Source organism: Chenopodium album, chromosome 5 (genome assembly GCF_948465745.1).
Source record: "Chenopodium album chromosome 5, dcCheAlbu1.1, whole genome shotgun sequence".
NCBI classification, from domain to species: Eukaryota; Viridiplantae; Streptophyta; class Magnoliopsida; order Caryophyllales; family Amaranthaceae; genus Chenopodium; species Chenopodium album.
The window spans coordinates 5,492,715-5,509,460 of record NC_137838.1 but is presented as its reverse complement, the minus strand read 5'-3'; the positions used below and the strand labels follow the sequence as shown (position 1 = coordinate 5,509,460).

The 16,746-nt window shown below is 33.3% G+C and overlaps 3 protein-coding genes across 5 annotated transcripts; 1 reads left to right on the top strand and 2 right to left on the bottom strand.

The window, feature by feature from the left end:
• Positions 1–610: 610 nt before the first annotated feature.
• Positions 611–5,381, bottom strand: LOC145631644 (nuclear speckle RNA-binding protein A-like). 3 transcript variants are annotated; one of them, XM_081683767.1, is made up of 7 exons: positions 5,194–5,381; positions 3,650–3,771; positions 3,203–3,560; positions 3,010–3,071; positions 2,843–2,924; positions 995–1,115; positions 611–884 (listed from the first exon to the last, which is right to left on the bottom strand). In XM_081683767.1, the coding sequence occupies exons 1-6, from the start codon at positions 5,279–5,281 to the stop codon at positions 1,012–1,014; spliced, it is 816 nt and encodes a 271-aa protein (XP_081539893.1). In that variant the 5' UTR covers positions 5,282–5,381; the 3' UTR covers positions 611–884; positions 995–1,011. The 3 variants fall into 3 exon arrangements, with proteins under 3 accessions (XP_081539893.1, XP_081539894.1, XP_081539892.1); XM_081683768.1 differs by having other exon boundaries at positions 1,009–1,115; XM_081683766.1 differs by having other exon boundaries at positions 611–1,115.
• A 5,384-nt stretch (positions 5,382–10,765) lies between these two features.
• On the top strand, positions 10,766–12,082 carry LOC145630185 (protein yippee-like At4g27745). The gene is made up of 3 exons (XM_081682437.1): positions 10,766–10,919; positions 11,145–11,295; positions 11,659–12,082. Exons 2-3 carry the CDS (start codon positions 11,203–11,205, stop codon positions 11,884–11,886), a joined length of 321 nt encoding a protein of 106 aa, XP_081538563.1. The 5' UTR covers positions 10,766–10,919; positions 11,145–11,202; the 3' UTR covers positions 11,887–12,082.
• A 1,408-nt stretch (positions 12,083–13,490) lies between these two features.
• On the bottom strand, positions 13,491–15,968 carry LOC145631366 (disease resistance protein RGA2-like). Its single transcript, XM_081683437.1, has one exon. The coding sequence runs from the start codon at positions 15,966–15,968 to the stop codon at positions 13,491–13,493; it is 2,478 nt and encodes an 825-aa protein (XP_081539563.1).
• Between the last annotated feature and the right edge of the window lie 778 nt (positions 15,969–16,746).

The following is a 16,746-nucleotide window of genomic DNA, read 5'->3' as shown; positions in this document are numbered from 1 at the left end:
GCTCCAATAGCAAAATAGTAATAATTACTCATCTTCCCATTCTATTGAAAACAAAAGGCACAATCTTTTCTTATCAGGATAAATTTATAAGAATTCTCGACTCCAAATATGAAAAGCTTTGAAATAGGACTTTTGTTGAGGAATTTGAAGTGTTGACAGGTCATGAAAATCTGAAATTTCAGCAGCAATTTAAAAAATCTGAAATTTCAGCAGCGATTTAAAAAATATATAACAGATGATGTAAATCCAAAGTCATGCCTGAGAAACATCGTTTTCTTTTTTCAAAAACCCAGTAAAAAGAAAGCATCCTGCTGAAAAAGAAGGAAAAGAAATGCTAGTATCTTGCAATAAAGTAGAAATAGGTACAGAAACAGTATCAAGTCTATCAACCGCCCAAACCCAAAACACCAAAAATAAAGAGCGCCAAGAAAGAAATAAACAAGGTATATAATTGAAACACAGCTGGCTGGCTTTTACATTGGGTGATCACAAGAACTGAACAGATGAAGAGAGGTTGTAACATTGAGTCACTCCTCATCAAACCATTGCAGGTGTAGATATTGATCCCTAGCAGTGCAGAAATTGCTATAAGCAAGGAAAACCAACTTCAAGACCAGGTAATGTCGAAGGTGTATTTCAGTCAGATACATAATTAGCAAGTTTCCAAGTATCTAAAACTAAAAGCGAATACAGTCTGGCACTCTGGCATTTCATAGCTTTCTAATAAAAGGGTACAAGCTCCAAACTAGCTACAATCCCCCAAATCCCACGAGTTGGTACTATATAAAAAGCCGTAGAATGAAATTGGTGCATGGATCTCAATTGTAAGGTGATCATATCAACCTCAATATCGCAGACGCCAACCTCCCATTTTGAGCGGATTCCTACATACAAACTCCCTTCGGTAATTTACAGCAAAAAATTGTTCGAGTTTCAGCTATAGCCTACAGAGCGAATAGTGCCTAAGCCTGATCAAATGGAAGACTTTTGTCACCTGCAAAATCATACCGTTCAACGCTTGCCGCGATGGCCACCACCTGACCTTGCACCTGGATAACGAGCGAATTGCAGCCTTAAAATAGAAGTGTCACGGTCATTCTCATCGAACTTATAACCTGCAAAATCGAACTTTACTCACGCCGCGAAATATACTATGGCCCAGGTTTACACGTATATTGGGGGGCCATCACAAACTACAAACGCACCACCGCTTAGCGTACTTGTTCAAGGCCAAAACAAAATTACATATATAGCCAATTAAAATTGGAGGATCATAAAATTAAGTCTTGATAGCTAGACTAAGGGACAAATTGACCCTATTCACCCCAACAATCTCTTTCAACTTAAGAAGATTAGCATGGGAAAGAAAAGAGTGTGTCAAATTGTTCAAGGTTCATGCTGGTCACCCCATTCAAAACCCAGATGGCCACATTAGTCCAAAAACGAGTCGAAGATGTCCCTTAGAAAGTTCAGAATTTAAAATACTTCTCAAACCCAGTGACCCTTTGACAGTTCAATTAACTATGTAGGAGGAGTTGCATAAATCCTCCTTCAAGAGCTTTCGTGTTCTACTATTACTAGCAAGCTAAAGAATTTCTTCAGTTCCATGATGGACAAGATATTTTGCTAACAGAATCAAAGCATTATGTACTGCTCTATAAATACTTTCACAAACGGTATGCCTTCAGAGAATCATCACAATTACAGATAATACAGTTAGGAAACTTAGGCATTTCTTTGACAATTAAAATGACAAACACACACACACACACACACACACAACAACAACAACAACAACAACAACAACAACACCTAAGTTTCAACCAGAAGATTATTATAGAGTCGTAAGTTGATTGATTCGTCGCAGGATATTAGTGAAAAGAACACTCAAAAATCTAGTTAGCCTGAATTTTTTCAGTTGGTTACAGTTACAACTGCATCCCCATTCTAAAAAAAAAAAATTTTAAATCAGATGCTAAGGCTATGATGGTTGGATGAAGATAAGTTAGCTTCGCAAAACAAAGTAAAAAAAAAGTCCCAAGGGTTTGGTATGGGTTCAAAACATGTCGTCAATGGAAGCAAAAAAATTCACAAATTGTTTGCCCAGATGTCGCACCTCAAATCTCCAAATCAACCTTAAGGACCCACCAGATTATACCACACTTTTTTTTGCATATAAATTATCCATTTAAAGCATATACAATCAAGGGAGGTAAACAGATCTGCTCATACAATCCATTAGACAACTGTAGATTCAGGTTAAGAAAAATCCTAGATCCCAAAAGCCTCGTTGCATTTCTGTTTAAGGACTTTAATCTCCTTGAAGTATGCAAATGGATCTACAATTTGCAAATACTCCACTTTTTTAGACTAATATCTTGACTTCAGAAAAACTCTTTTGACTTTTGAGTAGTTCAATCACAGGGATTTATTTTTTTTATAAAAAAAAAAAAAACATAAAAAAAGGAACCTCGCCTCCAATGATAAAAAAAATAACAGAACTAACGTGAGGGAATTGTAAACTCAAGTATTATGTTACTACTGTGCATAGACAACGAGGCTTAGATTCATAAACATCAAGGATTTCTTAAGCCCATTTCCAACATTTTTATCTGTCACAAACACCCATAGAACTAGCAGAAGGCCAGAAGAGAGAATTTGTCGCGCAATAAACAAATGCAAAAGCACTCAGTTATGATCATTGACCTTTTGAAGCTCATATATTGCATTTCCATACTAGGTTCAGAAAAGTAATAAACACATAATAGATCACATAGATAAAAGAGTATGTTGATGTACAAAGTTGTTACACAGGGAAAAAGAAAACCCCCAACAAACTCACCTTGTAAGGCATCCAACGCTGTTGCAGCATGTGCAGGACTCAAAAAGTCAACAAAACACAGCACAATTGGATCTCCCCCAGACTACAAGAAAAACTACAGGTGAGTGCTGAACTGCAGATCCATGAAAAAAAGGCTAAAAAAAGGGAGAAGTAGATAATAGACATACATGTCTTGCTTCCTTGGTCACAAGCCTGACCTCCTTGTAGCCCACAAAGGGACGAAAGATGTCTGACAAAAGAAGTGAAGGAAACAAGAAGTTTCGAGAGGGGAGGGAATGAAAACCGGAAATAAATGGCGAGTATGAAAATGGCAGTAATTAATTATTTTAAAAAATAAAATTTTGCAATGATAAAGGATACGAGCCACTTCCCTGCGCGTACAGTTTGCAGGCAAGCCCTCTACATAGAGAGTACTACTAGCATCAGGTGGAAGGGAAACCTCCAACCTTCCAGATCCAAGGTTGGAGCCCCGCCCTTTGACGGACATCCCAGGGTCCATAATTCCAATACCTGTCATTCGAGGGTCGCTACTGATTCGTGGATCAGTTACCATACGTGGATCGCTTAACATACGTGGGTCACCAGACATGCGAGGATCGTTTCCAATTCGAGGATCATTTCCAAGTCGAGGATCGTTTCCAAGTCGAGGATCATCAACAGCATGACTAGATATTCCAGAGCCAGATAATCTTCCTGAATCTGCCCCAGGGTAAAGTTGCTGGACAATATGATGTGTGTTAATGTCAAAACAGACCAAATTACAGATCAAGGCCAAAACACATACGGAGTAAGATTCAGAAATATTACCGTGCTACGTAGGTAACGATCATAAGATTGGTTTATGGACTCGGTATCTCTAATTGCACGTTGAGCTTGCCTGTCATCATCACGAGAGTAATAACCAGCTACATCCCGTCCAGATGGAACATCTACAAAAATGCTAAAGTTTCAGCATATTATACATTATACATTACCAAAGAAAGCAATCAACCAAAGAAATCAATCAATCAATCAAAGCCTTAATCCCATAAATGGGGTCGGCTACATGAACCAAAAGTGATTATTCTGTGTATCATCGACAAAAATCTTCCTCATCCATCCATTACAATCAAATATCTCACCCTCATGCAAATCCATATACTTCAAATCCTTCCTCACTCCTTCCAACCAAGTCATTTTCGGTCTCCCTCTCCATCATTAAACCCCTTCACGGTCCTACTCTTCCACTCTTTGTACCGGTGCACCCTCAAGTCTCCGTCTTAAAAAAAAAAAAAAAAAAAAAAAAAAAAAAAAAAAAAAAAAAAAAAAAAATTGGGGTTGGGATAAGAAGTTATCAAAACGCATGCATGTGTGTTAACACTGGAGTAGCATAACATGAGCGCTTATCCAAAGTAATCAGTATATGCAAAGCTAAATAGTGACCAGTTAGCAGGAATCTATATATTCTTTAAATATAAAGGTGAAGTATACAACTTTCAACAATTAAGCACAAAGTTGTATAGCAAATTAACAATGACCATATTATTAGTAGACCACAACTTTTTATTATGTTCAATTTTCAATGAATACTGAATCGCAATTAAGGATTTAAAATATGACAGGTTAGCAATGATTGAACAGAAAAATTAGCGCGAATTCTTGAATTTCCTCCACACCCAGTCACAAGCCATCCAACAACCCTTTACTTGCATGTTGAAGGCATATAGCTGAAGTTTTTTACAACCCAAACAATTTATTCAATAAGCCATACAACGAATCCATTACAAGCTGGAAACGATTATAAGTTTTGTAGCGTTTACAGAATCATCTATAATTCACTCAATCGGGAAACTATTAATTTGTATGTATAAAGAAAACTTTATCATTCCATTATGTATCTTTTCTTGAAAACTCGTCGGCTTCAACGATCAAAGATTTTACAACTTGGCAGCAAATGTAGACACTTTAAGCCAATGTTGACATTATCAGTCTTAATTAAATTTCTATGTAGCTCTAAACTAAATTCACTACCAATCAATTTGAACAACAAAAACCACTTCTTTAAAGACTAAATCAAAGAATCCTAAAAACATAGCCAGAAAAACTGCATATACCCAAATAATATGTATCAATTTGAGAAAAATTAAAACCTAATAGAAACACCAAATCGTGTAAAATAACAAAATAATAAAACAAAAGGAAAATAAAGAACACAACTTTATCAAGCATCAAGAAAAATAAGCTCGAAGAATCAGGGAAGTGAGATAACTGGAAATTTCGTTTTTTTTTAAAGAAAAATTGTAAATACAGAAAACCCTAGAATTAAAAATGGAAAATGGAAAAAACAAAAAAAGAACAGAAAGAAAGGGTACCATAATCGGAGCGAGGGCGCTTAGCGGGGAGTGAAGAAACGGCGGGCGGTTGCCTTGAATCGTTGTACCTCCAGTATTGGTCCGACATTTTTTACCAAAACTAACAACACAGAAGAGAAGAGTTTGTTGAGGCAGATGTTGGCTTCAACCGCTTTAGTGCTAATTTTGCTTTGTTTGTGTTATTTTTCTTTTTCCTTTACATTTAATCATTTAATGATTTATTACCTGTACAAAATGCACGGGATATATATTTTATAGGAAAATATTGAAAAAATTAATAACAAAAATGATATTTTAAATACGGAAAGTTGATTTTGATGTGAAAATTAATTTTTATAACACCATGTGGTATAAAAATTATTTTGTTCTTTTGTAAGCAGCCACACCGGTGCCTTGTCATACGGAAACGTGTTGTGTATTTTTATTTTTTCTTTTGTGGATGATTATTGAATTAATGATAAGGTAATTATTGAACGTTTAATTTTTAAAATATTAGTCAATGTTATAAAGGTTACTTTATTTGTTCATTTGTAAGTAGTCAGACAGTGTGGCTAGTCCATATTATAAATTCCTCATTTGAATGAATTAAAAAAAAAAAAGGGATAATGCATTATGTAGCTCTAAAGGCTAAAGGATAAACATTTAATATAGGAGTATTCTAATTTGAAACTCCATATTAATTTAGAGATGTATGCCAAAATTACACGTAAATCAATGTAAATAATGTTATATTTTCATCGGATTTTTCTCTTTTTAGCATTTTCCTTAAAAAAATAGGTTAAACTAATTTGGTGCGATCACTATTCCACCGGATCCCTTTAATGACCACATAGTTAGGATTATTTAAACCTTAGTTGAAATTATTAGAAATAAATTGTCCATGGTTGGAATATTAGAGTATATTTGTTCAAAATAAATTGAATTCAATAATAAATCATTTGTTTTATAAAGAAAAAACCTTTTGATAATCCATTATGACTTGTACATGAGTGACAAGTATTACGTATTTATGTATGACCTTTTGTGATTTGTTTTGATGTACACTTTCAATATATTAAAATTTTGTAATGGTATGTAAAGTGTAAAATCATGAATATATATACATATACCAAGGCCGTAGTCAATTAGTTTCTCTTAGAGTAGTCATAGGCCATATTAATTATTAAAGCAAGATTAGCCCTAACTCTTACTACTTGGCATGACAGCATCATAAAGTAGTTCCCACTAGTATAAGATTTCATATATTTTTTGCATTGATGTTGTTTTGTCTTAACAAAAGTTTGAAATGGAATCTTGATTTTTCAAAACCAAAGTTAAGGGTCTGTTCTGTTCCGTTGAAATTCAGTTCAGTTCAGTTCAGCTCAGCTCTTAATTTAAGTCTAATGATATTGCTAATGATATAAAGCCAAATTTCATTCTTTTAAGCTCTTATTACAACGACAACAACAACAACAAAAAAAAAATAATAATAATAATAATAATATTAACAATAATAATAATAATAATAATAACAACAATAATAATTGAAATAATAATACTAATAATAATAATCAATAAATAATAATAATAATAATCATCAATAAATAATAATAATAATAATAATAATAATAATAATAATAATAACAATAACAATAATAATAATACTAATAATAATAATCAATAAATAATAATAATAATCATCAATAATTAATAATAATAATAACAATAATAATATTGATACAATTCATTGTTCAAATGGTTCTATTTTTTTGATACATATTTCTAATGTTAATCTCATTGAGAAAATTAGAGTACTACACAACTTAAACTAATTTTCATAGTCAGTTAATTCTTTGTCTTCTTCTTGTCCACCAAACTCCTCCATTACCTCGGCATTCTTCTGAACTGACTCCCATATCTGATCAGCTATTTCTTGTCGTACAATATCCATAGCTGCTTTTCTGTTAGGATTGTACATACATAGTATGATCTTCTCTTCGCTCCATGACTTCAACTTGGTGCGTGATTAATTAAAGGAAAAGAGAGTGGGTTAGGGTGTTGGGCCGTAGCAAATTTTAGCTTTTCTTGTTGGTTTTTTTTTTTTAAAAAAATTTGTTTAAATGGGTTAGATACATGTAAGTGTTTTGTGTTCTTTTGTCCTAATACTATTTTATTTTTAAATTAAATAGTATATGTGTTTAAAATGTTTAAAGGTTTCAAGTTTTTAATATATTTTCCATACATTTTATAATATATTTTCCATACATTTTATAATTATAATTATATAGTATATTTTTCGTAAATATTTTAATATGTACATTTGTATATACACATATGTATAGTAATAAATAATCAATAAATAATCAAAGATCACTAATCCGTAGTTTAAAATCACTAATTAATCAGTTCAGTTCAGTTCAGTTCAGTTCAGTTCAGTTCAGCTGAGTTCAGTCAATCGGAACAGGCCCTAAGACTTGAAAAAGAAACATTATTGGTGATGTAACACATACTCTATCCGTCATACTTCCTCTGTTCTTTTATACTTGTAACATACCTTTTATTACGCTTATCAATGAGGTGATTAAACTAGGTAAACGAATGAATTAAGCTATGAAATTTAAACCATAGCAAGTATAGGTGTTAAAATTTTGTAAATTAATTTATCTATTAACTTAGTCTAATATCTTCCGTAACATGCGTGTCAAGGGGTGTGTTGCAACTAAATCAGAACGGAGGAAGTATAATATAGGTCCGTTTTCCTATTTCGGAGATCCAGAATATTGTCCCTATTTCTATATTTGGATAGTATGTAAAGACCATTATACCCTCACTCAAATTTTGTTCATTGTATTTCCTAAATTACCTTAAATTTTGCACATGACTTGTACTTTTTTCCACCTTCTCTCTAACTTTTGTCTATAATTGTACTTTTTACTTTTATTGATGTACTTCATCCACTTTTTCCTACTATTTCTTAAGTACCGTGAAAAAACACAAATAAGACATATATTATGGGATAGAGGGAGTATAATATTGTTGATGTTGACTAATTAGATATAACTGTAGTGGTTTTTAGACATCTAATGTCTTAAATGAGTTAAGAGATTAAAAAACTTTTAAAAAAGGAGTATAATATTGTTGATGTTGACTAATTAGATATAACTGTAGTGGTTTTTAGACATCTAACGTCTTAAATGAGTTAAGAGATTAAAAAACTTTAAAAAAAGGTTGAATCTAAATAGATTTTAAATTTTAACAATTATATAAAATAAATAATATAAAAATAAAAATATGAAAAAGTCTTAAGATAAAACAATACTAAGGTTTTGTTCACTTTACCTTATTTTTGTTGAAGTGAAATTATTTTTACTGAAACAAAATTATATTTGCTGAACTTAAATTATTTTTACTGAATTTAAATTAATTTAATTGAAATGAAATTATTTATACTGATATTCTATTATCATTTTCTTTTATAAAAACTGAATTTTATTGAACTGAACTTATTTTACTGAATTGAAATTAATTTTAGTGAACTGAACTTATTTTTAGTGAAGTGAAATTAATTTTACTTAATATTTTTTTTTAAGGTGAAGTAACCAGGCTTAATCTCGATTTTATTAATTAAAAAACAGGGGAAAAAACGAAAAGAAAAGTCGTGTCTAAGAAAAGTCGTTGGATTATTACATCATTCTTATCCTCACTATGCCATAAAGATTAAAAAATAACACCCCTTTTATTTTGCATATCAATGATCTATCAGCTCTTGGATCAGTATTTGATAATCTGTAATCTGGTTTAATTGATGGCTAATTCAAATAATAACCGATTTTATAGTTGCAATAATTGTTGGAACCCTGTTGCCTTAAAAGAGGACCTCCTTTCTAAGGCTTTTGTGGTAAGTTGCTTTATTTTCTTCATTTTATTTTTATTTTGGTAATATATAAAGTTAACATTTTATTGATTAATATAGTTTGATAAACAGGCCTGCCATTTTGCTTAACTTAATCATATTATTGTTAGTATGTTATTTTTTCAATCTAGTAGTCTAAATTTATATGTGAATTATTGCGACGAAGTATTGAATTTGAGTCCATTTATGTTTTACCTTTTATTTACAGCATATATAATCTTTTTTTTTTTTTTTTTTTTTTTTTTTGAAGGAAACAGCATATATAATCTGATATAGCTTGGTTTGCTTTTCTATTAATTTTAAGAAATTTATTTTAATAAAATCTGAAGATGAAATTAAAATATTGGTCTTCAAAGTATTTTCACGTTACTATGGTTGAGTTGTGATTATCGTAAATTGGAATTTATTTGGTAAAGATAAAAGTAGGTTAAACCAATGTATTAGTTAAATTATCATTTGTCTAATGGTACATATTGAATCTTTATCAATCTATTTGAGTAGTTGACAATTCAATTTTAGGAGAATAAAACATTCATCGCAATATAATGAGACATGTGATATACAAAAATACCTCATTCTCCGTATCAATTAACTCTTTTTTCGCTCAACTGTACGTGTTCAGGCTTCATCTGGACAAGCCTTCATGTTTCGTAATGCAATGAATTTGAAGGTGGGAGAAAAAATTGAGAAGCAACTCATTACTGGCAAGTTCACAATAGCTGATATATATTGCGTCAAATGTGGCCAAGTTTTGGGTTGGAAATATTTTCGAGCCCATGATCCAAAGCAAGCATACAAGGAAGGCAATTACATTATAGAGCGTGCTAAGCTATTCAAAGGAAATTAATCCAGATTAAAGTTAACAAATACCCTGTTTGATTATCACTTTTGAAATAATGGTTTGGTGATGATGTTACAAAATTGTCTTGTTGTATCTAAAATGACTTTGTGAATGAAGAATAATATGTGAAAACTTACCACTCATTATTATGTGCAATTTAATTTGTCATATGGTTCAATTTCTCAACATAATTAATTATTCCGTATAACAAGGTGTTTGATAAAATTATAGGTGATAATATTGGACAGTTGGACCACTTAATTCTTGAATATGTAAGTTATTTCGCTTCTAAGCTATGAGTTACGGAGTACATTTGATTTATGGTCATGAATCTCATGATATACAGTATTTTGCTATAAGAGAATAATTACTTCATTGATTAAAATTCATTTGACATATGCAAAAAAAGTCAAATAACAAAGACATATACTACGTTAATCAGAGCTAAAAATATGTTCGTTGTTTTTAAATTTGGCGTTTCTGCATACCGTATCCCATATTAGTATATTACTATTTGGGACAATCTTTTATGAGAGGGTTATCCAACTAATTGTAGTAAGAGAAATGATAACATATGTTGCTATTGTATATTGCACAAATCCCTATCAATGAACTAGTTTGAAGTAGAAAATGAAATAAATGTCCCTCAAACTCTCACAAGATAAATAAAAACACAACTTATGACTAATCACACCGTGCGACCACTTGTAAAAGAGTAAAGTAACCTATATAACACTGATAAAATCATATAAACGAGGTTTATATAGATAGCATTAAAGACAAATTGAGGCACTTAAATACACATAAAGACAAGAGTGTTAATCATGTGTTTTAATTTCGTCAAGTACAAGTATTTCTTTTTTGAGTGCAATGAATCTTTTGATTATCTAAACAAAAGTTTACACTTTGCACGCCAACAATCTTTCGAGTTTCTTGTTCATTGTTTGCGCTTTTGCTTCGTCACTGTCATCAATTCTTCATCTTCATTTCCAGGTAAAATCCCCAAAATTTACCTAATTGCTTTTATTATGTATTTGAGATCCAAAAGCTTCCATTTTTCTGCACAATCTATAATCTTTACTGCTGTAAAACTGGATTTGATCATTTTTTAAATTATCGTTTGTGCCCTCTTGTTATAATTCATGATTTTTCAACTGGGGTTTGCTTATTAATTTTTTTAATTAATGGGTTTTTTGTGGGGTTTGCTCAAATTGTTAGGCTTGGAAGTGTGAATTGTTTTGAAGGCTTGGAATTTAATTAGGGGTGAAGTAATTGGATGGCTCAATTGGGCGGACCAAGAGTGTATAGCTGCTATAATTGTCGAAATCAAGTTTGTCTTCATGATGATATTATCTCCAAGGCTTTCCAGGTAAATTATCCTCATATTTCAATCATTAATTTTAATTGTATTGCCAATTCAGTGTTAGCTTGTTTGGATTATCATGTTGTACAATTCTTTATTACTGTTACTAATTGTTGTTTTTGATTAATTAATTGATTAGATTGCTTTAGTTGGTTAATAAACCTTTGTTTGTTTAGTAAAAAGTTCTTGTATTTGACTGTTAATCAGCGAATAAGCTTATTATTTAATTTGAGGGGTTTGTGAGATTTTGTGTTTTGATGAATATTGTGATAATGAGATATAATGTGGTAGTGATTATTGTGTAAAGTTTGAGACTTTCATGGGAATTTGAGGTGAGAGTGTGTCCAACTAGTGTGATTCTGTTGCTAGGGAAGAAATGGTCGAGCATTTTTGTTTTCCCATGCTATGAATGTTGAGGTTGGGCCTAAGGAAGATAGACAGCTTATGACTGGCCTTCACACGGTTGCTGATATCAATTGTGCTGATTGTCGACTAGTATTGGGGTGGAAGTACTTGCGTGCTTATGAACCGTCGCAAAGGTATAAGGAAGGGAAGTTTATTTTCGAGAAGTCCAAAATTGTCAAGGAGGATTGGTAGCCTGGTAACCAGGTTTTCCTTGTTCCATCCTATTCTCTCATTGTTCTTTTGGAAGTGTGAAAATGTCTTTCTGTTTATCCTGTATAGAAGTTGTTCTGATCAAGTGTTCATTCCTGACACACTATGTGCACTTCAGTGTGCCATCAAGTGTTGCCTTCATCTATTGTGAATAAAATTGGATTGTTCTTTTGAATAACGTTGTTGGATTGTTTGCCAATTGCTTTTATATGAATTGAACTATTTCATAATATATTATACTTGTTTGCTAATTACTCAACACTTGTCATCTTTACTCTTTCTTTTTTTAACCATAAATTATACAAAGCACCATTTATTCTCTTAGCTTCTGATTAGGCATCTGTTATATGGTGCTTGAGAAATGAGAATACACCCTTCTGCATATTCAATGTTTGTATCAGTCTAGTCATTACCCTGAGTTATGAACGATATGGTAAACATGATCTTTCTTAATCAAGTTAGTTTTAGTATTCAAGGGAGGAGAAGTCTCTCTCTGATGAGAGTGATGACACCCTAGGATCCACATCCACATGTACAATCTACGTCTTTCCCCACAACAAACCAGTCCAATGTTTTAAGGTCCTTCATTATCCCCAAGCCCTTTGGCATATAAGTCGTTTTGACATGATAAGCTCGCCAGTCACTTCATGCATTTCAAAACATTCAATGCTGCAAAACTCATCTTCCTTGGCTCTTTGGAAGAAGCCTTATATGACCAACTAAAGCACATTTTCTTTCCCATCATCCTCTAAGGCTCCAAGCTTTAATTTTGTGCCTTAAAAGATCCCAAAGCGGTCCAAAGACGGATCATATCATATGCGTCAAATAGCATCCCCTTTGGAATTAAGGAGCAGTAAGCACACAAAGCTTACTTCTCTATCTAGGTGATCATAGCTTAAATGTCTGCATGATCATGTCACTCCCCTCAAAGAATCAGTTATTAAGGCCTAACTGATTGTGGGACTATGTGCCGTCTTACGACCCATAAGACACTTTTCTTAGTTTTCTACATACTGAGGTAAGTAGTTTCCCCCTGTCACCTCCTCGTATTGCCTCCATCCTTGTATTCTTGTTTCTAATTATTTTTTTTAAAACTTAATTCATTTTAATAACAGTAGCAATTATTGTTAATTTTTTTCCAGTCCCCCCCCCCCCCCCTTTTTTTTATTACGAAGTGTTTATTAATTTTTAGCTCAATTTTATTTTTGGTATTACCCGTATTACCATATGACCCCTATAATACCACTATATTTACACCTTTTAGTACTCTTTTTGTTTCTTTTATTTACTTTTTTCCCTTAATTACTAAAATAATTTTTTTACATTCTCACTTTGTCTTTATATCTACTCACATATTTCAATATTTTCTTAAATTGTGTATCTGTAAAATATAAAAGAATATAATAATAATAATGTACAAAATGTACATAATATCAAAATAACTAAGATACCTAGAAAAGAAAGCTTTAATTATACAGAGGACACACGTACATACAGTAATTTCTAGGCTGGGAAGAAGGAAGCTGGAGGCAACTCAGTCCACGATTTTAGCATTTTCTCTACTCAGTGGTAGAGTTGTCCTCCATTTACTCCACTTCATCTAATTCTTCAAGTTGTAGAAATTTCGGATGAGGAAGCCTTCCTAAAGAGCATAGGGATTTGCATGCTTTACAATGTGTAATATAAACTCCAATCAAATTAGGAAGGTGTCTCTCTAACTGATCCTGATCCACCATCCAACCTGGTAACCTCTCCCCTCCATAGCCACTTATTTTGAGGACCTTTAGATTGCAAGGGGGCCGGAGACATTCTAACACCCTCTCATCCTCTTTTGTGCCATTCTTGAAATATATAAACAACTTTAAGAGGTTCTTTTTCATCTCCAAGTTTACTGCACTGATCTCAGATGACATTATATACTTTGACTCCCTACGCACCTCAATATACAAATCTCCTCTTAGATTGTTCAGCTGATTAAGATCTGCCAATCTGCCCATAATATTAACCTTTGAGTCAGTCAGTTCACCCACTATAAACACATCCAAAGTTCTAAGATTTGTCAAATTCCCTAAACCCATGGGCATATGCGTCAACTTCTCACACCCTTTCAACTTAAGGTGTCTTAGATTCACCAACTTGCTCATGTCCCTTGGCAACTCCTCAAGGAAAGAACAATAATTCAAGTAGAGTGATTGTAAATTCACTAGACGTGTGATTGTATTTGGGAGTTTCAGTATTTCAGTTGCAGACAAATTTAGAAACCGCAAGCAGATTAATTCACCTACAGATGTTGGCAATTCTTTTATCCCCATCCCATATAGGTCCAATACTCTTAAAGGATGAAATCTTGAAATTAATTTCTCATACATAGACAAATTCCTCACCTTTAGCTTTTCACTACCTATTGAATTACCTCTGACTAATGATTTTAGGCGTTTGATTTTGGATACTGAAGAAGGCAGTTCCCAATATTCTTTCTTGTAGCCTGTTGCAGCTTTCCAGAAAGACAGATGACGAACCCTTTCATCAATATCATCTGTGTTTGAATCTACCACCTTGTGTTTGAACCCTGCTAGTCTGAGTACGAGCTCATACATCAAATCCTGCATCGTAAATATTGTATCATTAAAATCAGATAGTTGGAGAAACCCACAATTATGCAAGTTGATCATATATTCTTCCCCTGCCTCCTCCAAGCTTTGATTCTCATATTTTGGCTTTATATAATCCAAAGCAATCCAACGATGGATCATTTCATCTTTAAGAAATGAACCCCCTTTTTGGAATAAGGCACAGTAAGAAACACAGAGCTTCTGTGTTGCATCCAATTGATCGAAGCTTAATTTAAGCTTATGCAAAACGTCACGCCCATAGGATGCAAAATTATTAGCAAGCTGTTCATCTCTAAAGGCATGCCATTCCTGAATAGTACGTTTCCCTGCTAAGAGGCCTCCTATACTTCGTGTAACAAGGGGCATTTTTGGACACATTTTAGCAATTTCCTTCCCAATTGCTTCCACACCCGGCTCCTGCCACTGTGTAAAAGCAATCTTTTGGAAGAGAAGCCAAGAGTCATTTTCTGTTAAATTTCCAAGCATGTAGGGATTGACAGTACTCATGATTTCGGCAACTTTATGATTATGTGTCGTAATGAGAACCTGACTCCCACCAGCTGCATGTGCTGATAACAGGTCTCTCAGATCAATCCACTTCTGCCTCAGACTGTCATGATCCCAAATGTCATCGACAACTAGCAAAAATTTCTTCCCTCCAATTGCTTGTCGAAAGTGATGATACAGTTGATTGTCACATAGGTTGGGAGGCAGTTCCCCTGCACCACATGCTATTATCTTCTCCAACATCTTCTTGACATCAAAATCCCGAGTGGCTGAAACCCAGAATTGAACATCAAAATAACGCTTCATCCTCTCATCATTATATACATACCAAGCCAATGCTGTTTTCCCTATTCCACTTATCCCAACAATGGAGGAAATAGAGAGGGTCTTTGAAGCCACTGCCACGGAGTCCTCAGACATCATGCTTACAATGTGGTCCCTGTCTTTGTCCCTCCCAACAACAAAATCGGTAAGAACATGAGACGAATCGGCTCTTTGAATGCTCCTTGTCTGTGTTGGCAAGCAGCAAATGCGACCAATCATAGCATGGTCTATTACAATGGAATTAAGTTTCTTCTTAATATCCTCAACTTTCCGAGCATCTTTAAATCGTGCAACAAGCTGATTTGATGCAGAGAAAAAGGACCGTAACTCTTTTATGTAATTACTTCCACCCATGACTTGTTTCTGCAATACTTTAGAAGCTCTTACATCCAACAAGTCAAGTAACCTGTCAAGCTGACAACTGAGCTTCTCCAGGGTGTCTTGTTGAGAATTGGTGTACTGCTCTGACATTGATTCTGCATCAAGGAGTGCAGCTTCAATGAGAGTCTTTGTATACTGAAGCTTTTTCAGCTCGGAGTCGAGGTCCATTACAAAGCTGATTACTCCATGACCTTCGGTAACCAATTTCTTCACAGCTATATCAGCTATAATTTCTGCCATTTTTATATTTTGGATTTGTGTTAAGGGTTGGTTATTGGAGAAGCTTAATGGAAACAAAAATCAAGCTACGAGAATGTTTGGTTCACTTAAAGGGAAGGGAAAAGAGATAAGAAAGGGCAATGATTAGTATTGATTTGTGGTTTGTGAATGAAAAGCTTGAAGCCTTGAAGGACTGGTTGAAGGATCTTAAAAGGGATTTTGATAAATAATTTGGAATAAATTATAAAGGGATTTGTGATGTGTTGTCCCAGAATAATTGACACAAGCGAACTTTGCACAGATGTCGATGGACTACTTTATATTAAAACTTTACTTTGAATGTATCTTACAAACCTACAATGTTGTCAACTTAGTTGACTTGAAGTTTTCTGCCACTGGAAAATATTTGCTCAAATTATCTAGTAACGAAGTTTCTGAGAAATAGCATCTGTTTCAAGTCGTTTTACTTTGTATTCAAGTGGACAAGGACTTGGTCAAGATGTGGTATAGGTATACCATGATGATCAACTTGAAAAGGCTTAATAAACATGTTCACTTGGACCTACTGTAGGTCCAAGTGAACATGTTTTCTAATGAAGAGCTTTATTATCAAAGGATTAAAGATTGGTTTTCGAGTGTGTTTTATATGCCTGGCCTATTGTGTGATATATGTGAAATCTTTTCGATCAAATAATTAGAAATGCGATACTGTGTTGATCTGAGCTCTTAAGCATAGTATGCGACAAATTATTACTCCTTTTTTTAACAAAAATCTTTGTATCTTTGTTAGGTGAATATA

Bases quoted from the DNA above. Each gene is read 5' to 3' on its own strand.
- LOC145631366 (XM_081683437.1), bottom strand. From the start codon at position 15,968: ATGGCAGAAATTATAGCTGATATAGCTGTGAAGAAATTGGTTACCGAA.
- LOC145630185 (XM_081682437.1), top strand. From the start codon at position 11,203: ATGGCTCAATTGGGCGGACCAAGAGTGTATAGCTGCTATAATTGTCGA. The intron at 11,296-11,658 runs GTAAATTATCCT...TTCTGTTGCTAG, and splicing joins TTATCTCCAAGGCTTTCCAG to GGAAGAAATGGTCGAGCATT.
- LOC145631644 (XM_081683766.1), bottom strand. From the start codon at position 5,281: ATGTCGGACCAATACTGGAGGTACAACGATTCAAGGCAACCGCCCGCC. The intron at 2,925-3,009 runs GTATGTCTATTA...TTTTTCTTGTAG, and splicing joins TGACCAAGGAAGCAAGACAT to TCTGGGGGAGATCCAATTGT. The intron at 1,116-2,842 runs GTGAGTTTGTTG...TCGATTTTGCAG, and splicing joins AGCGTTGGATGCCTTACAAG to GTTATAAGTTCGATGAGAAT.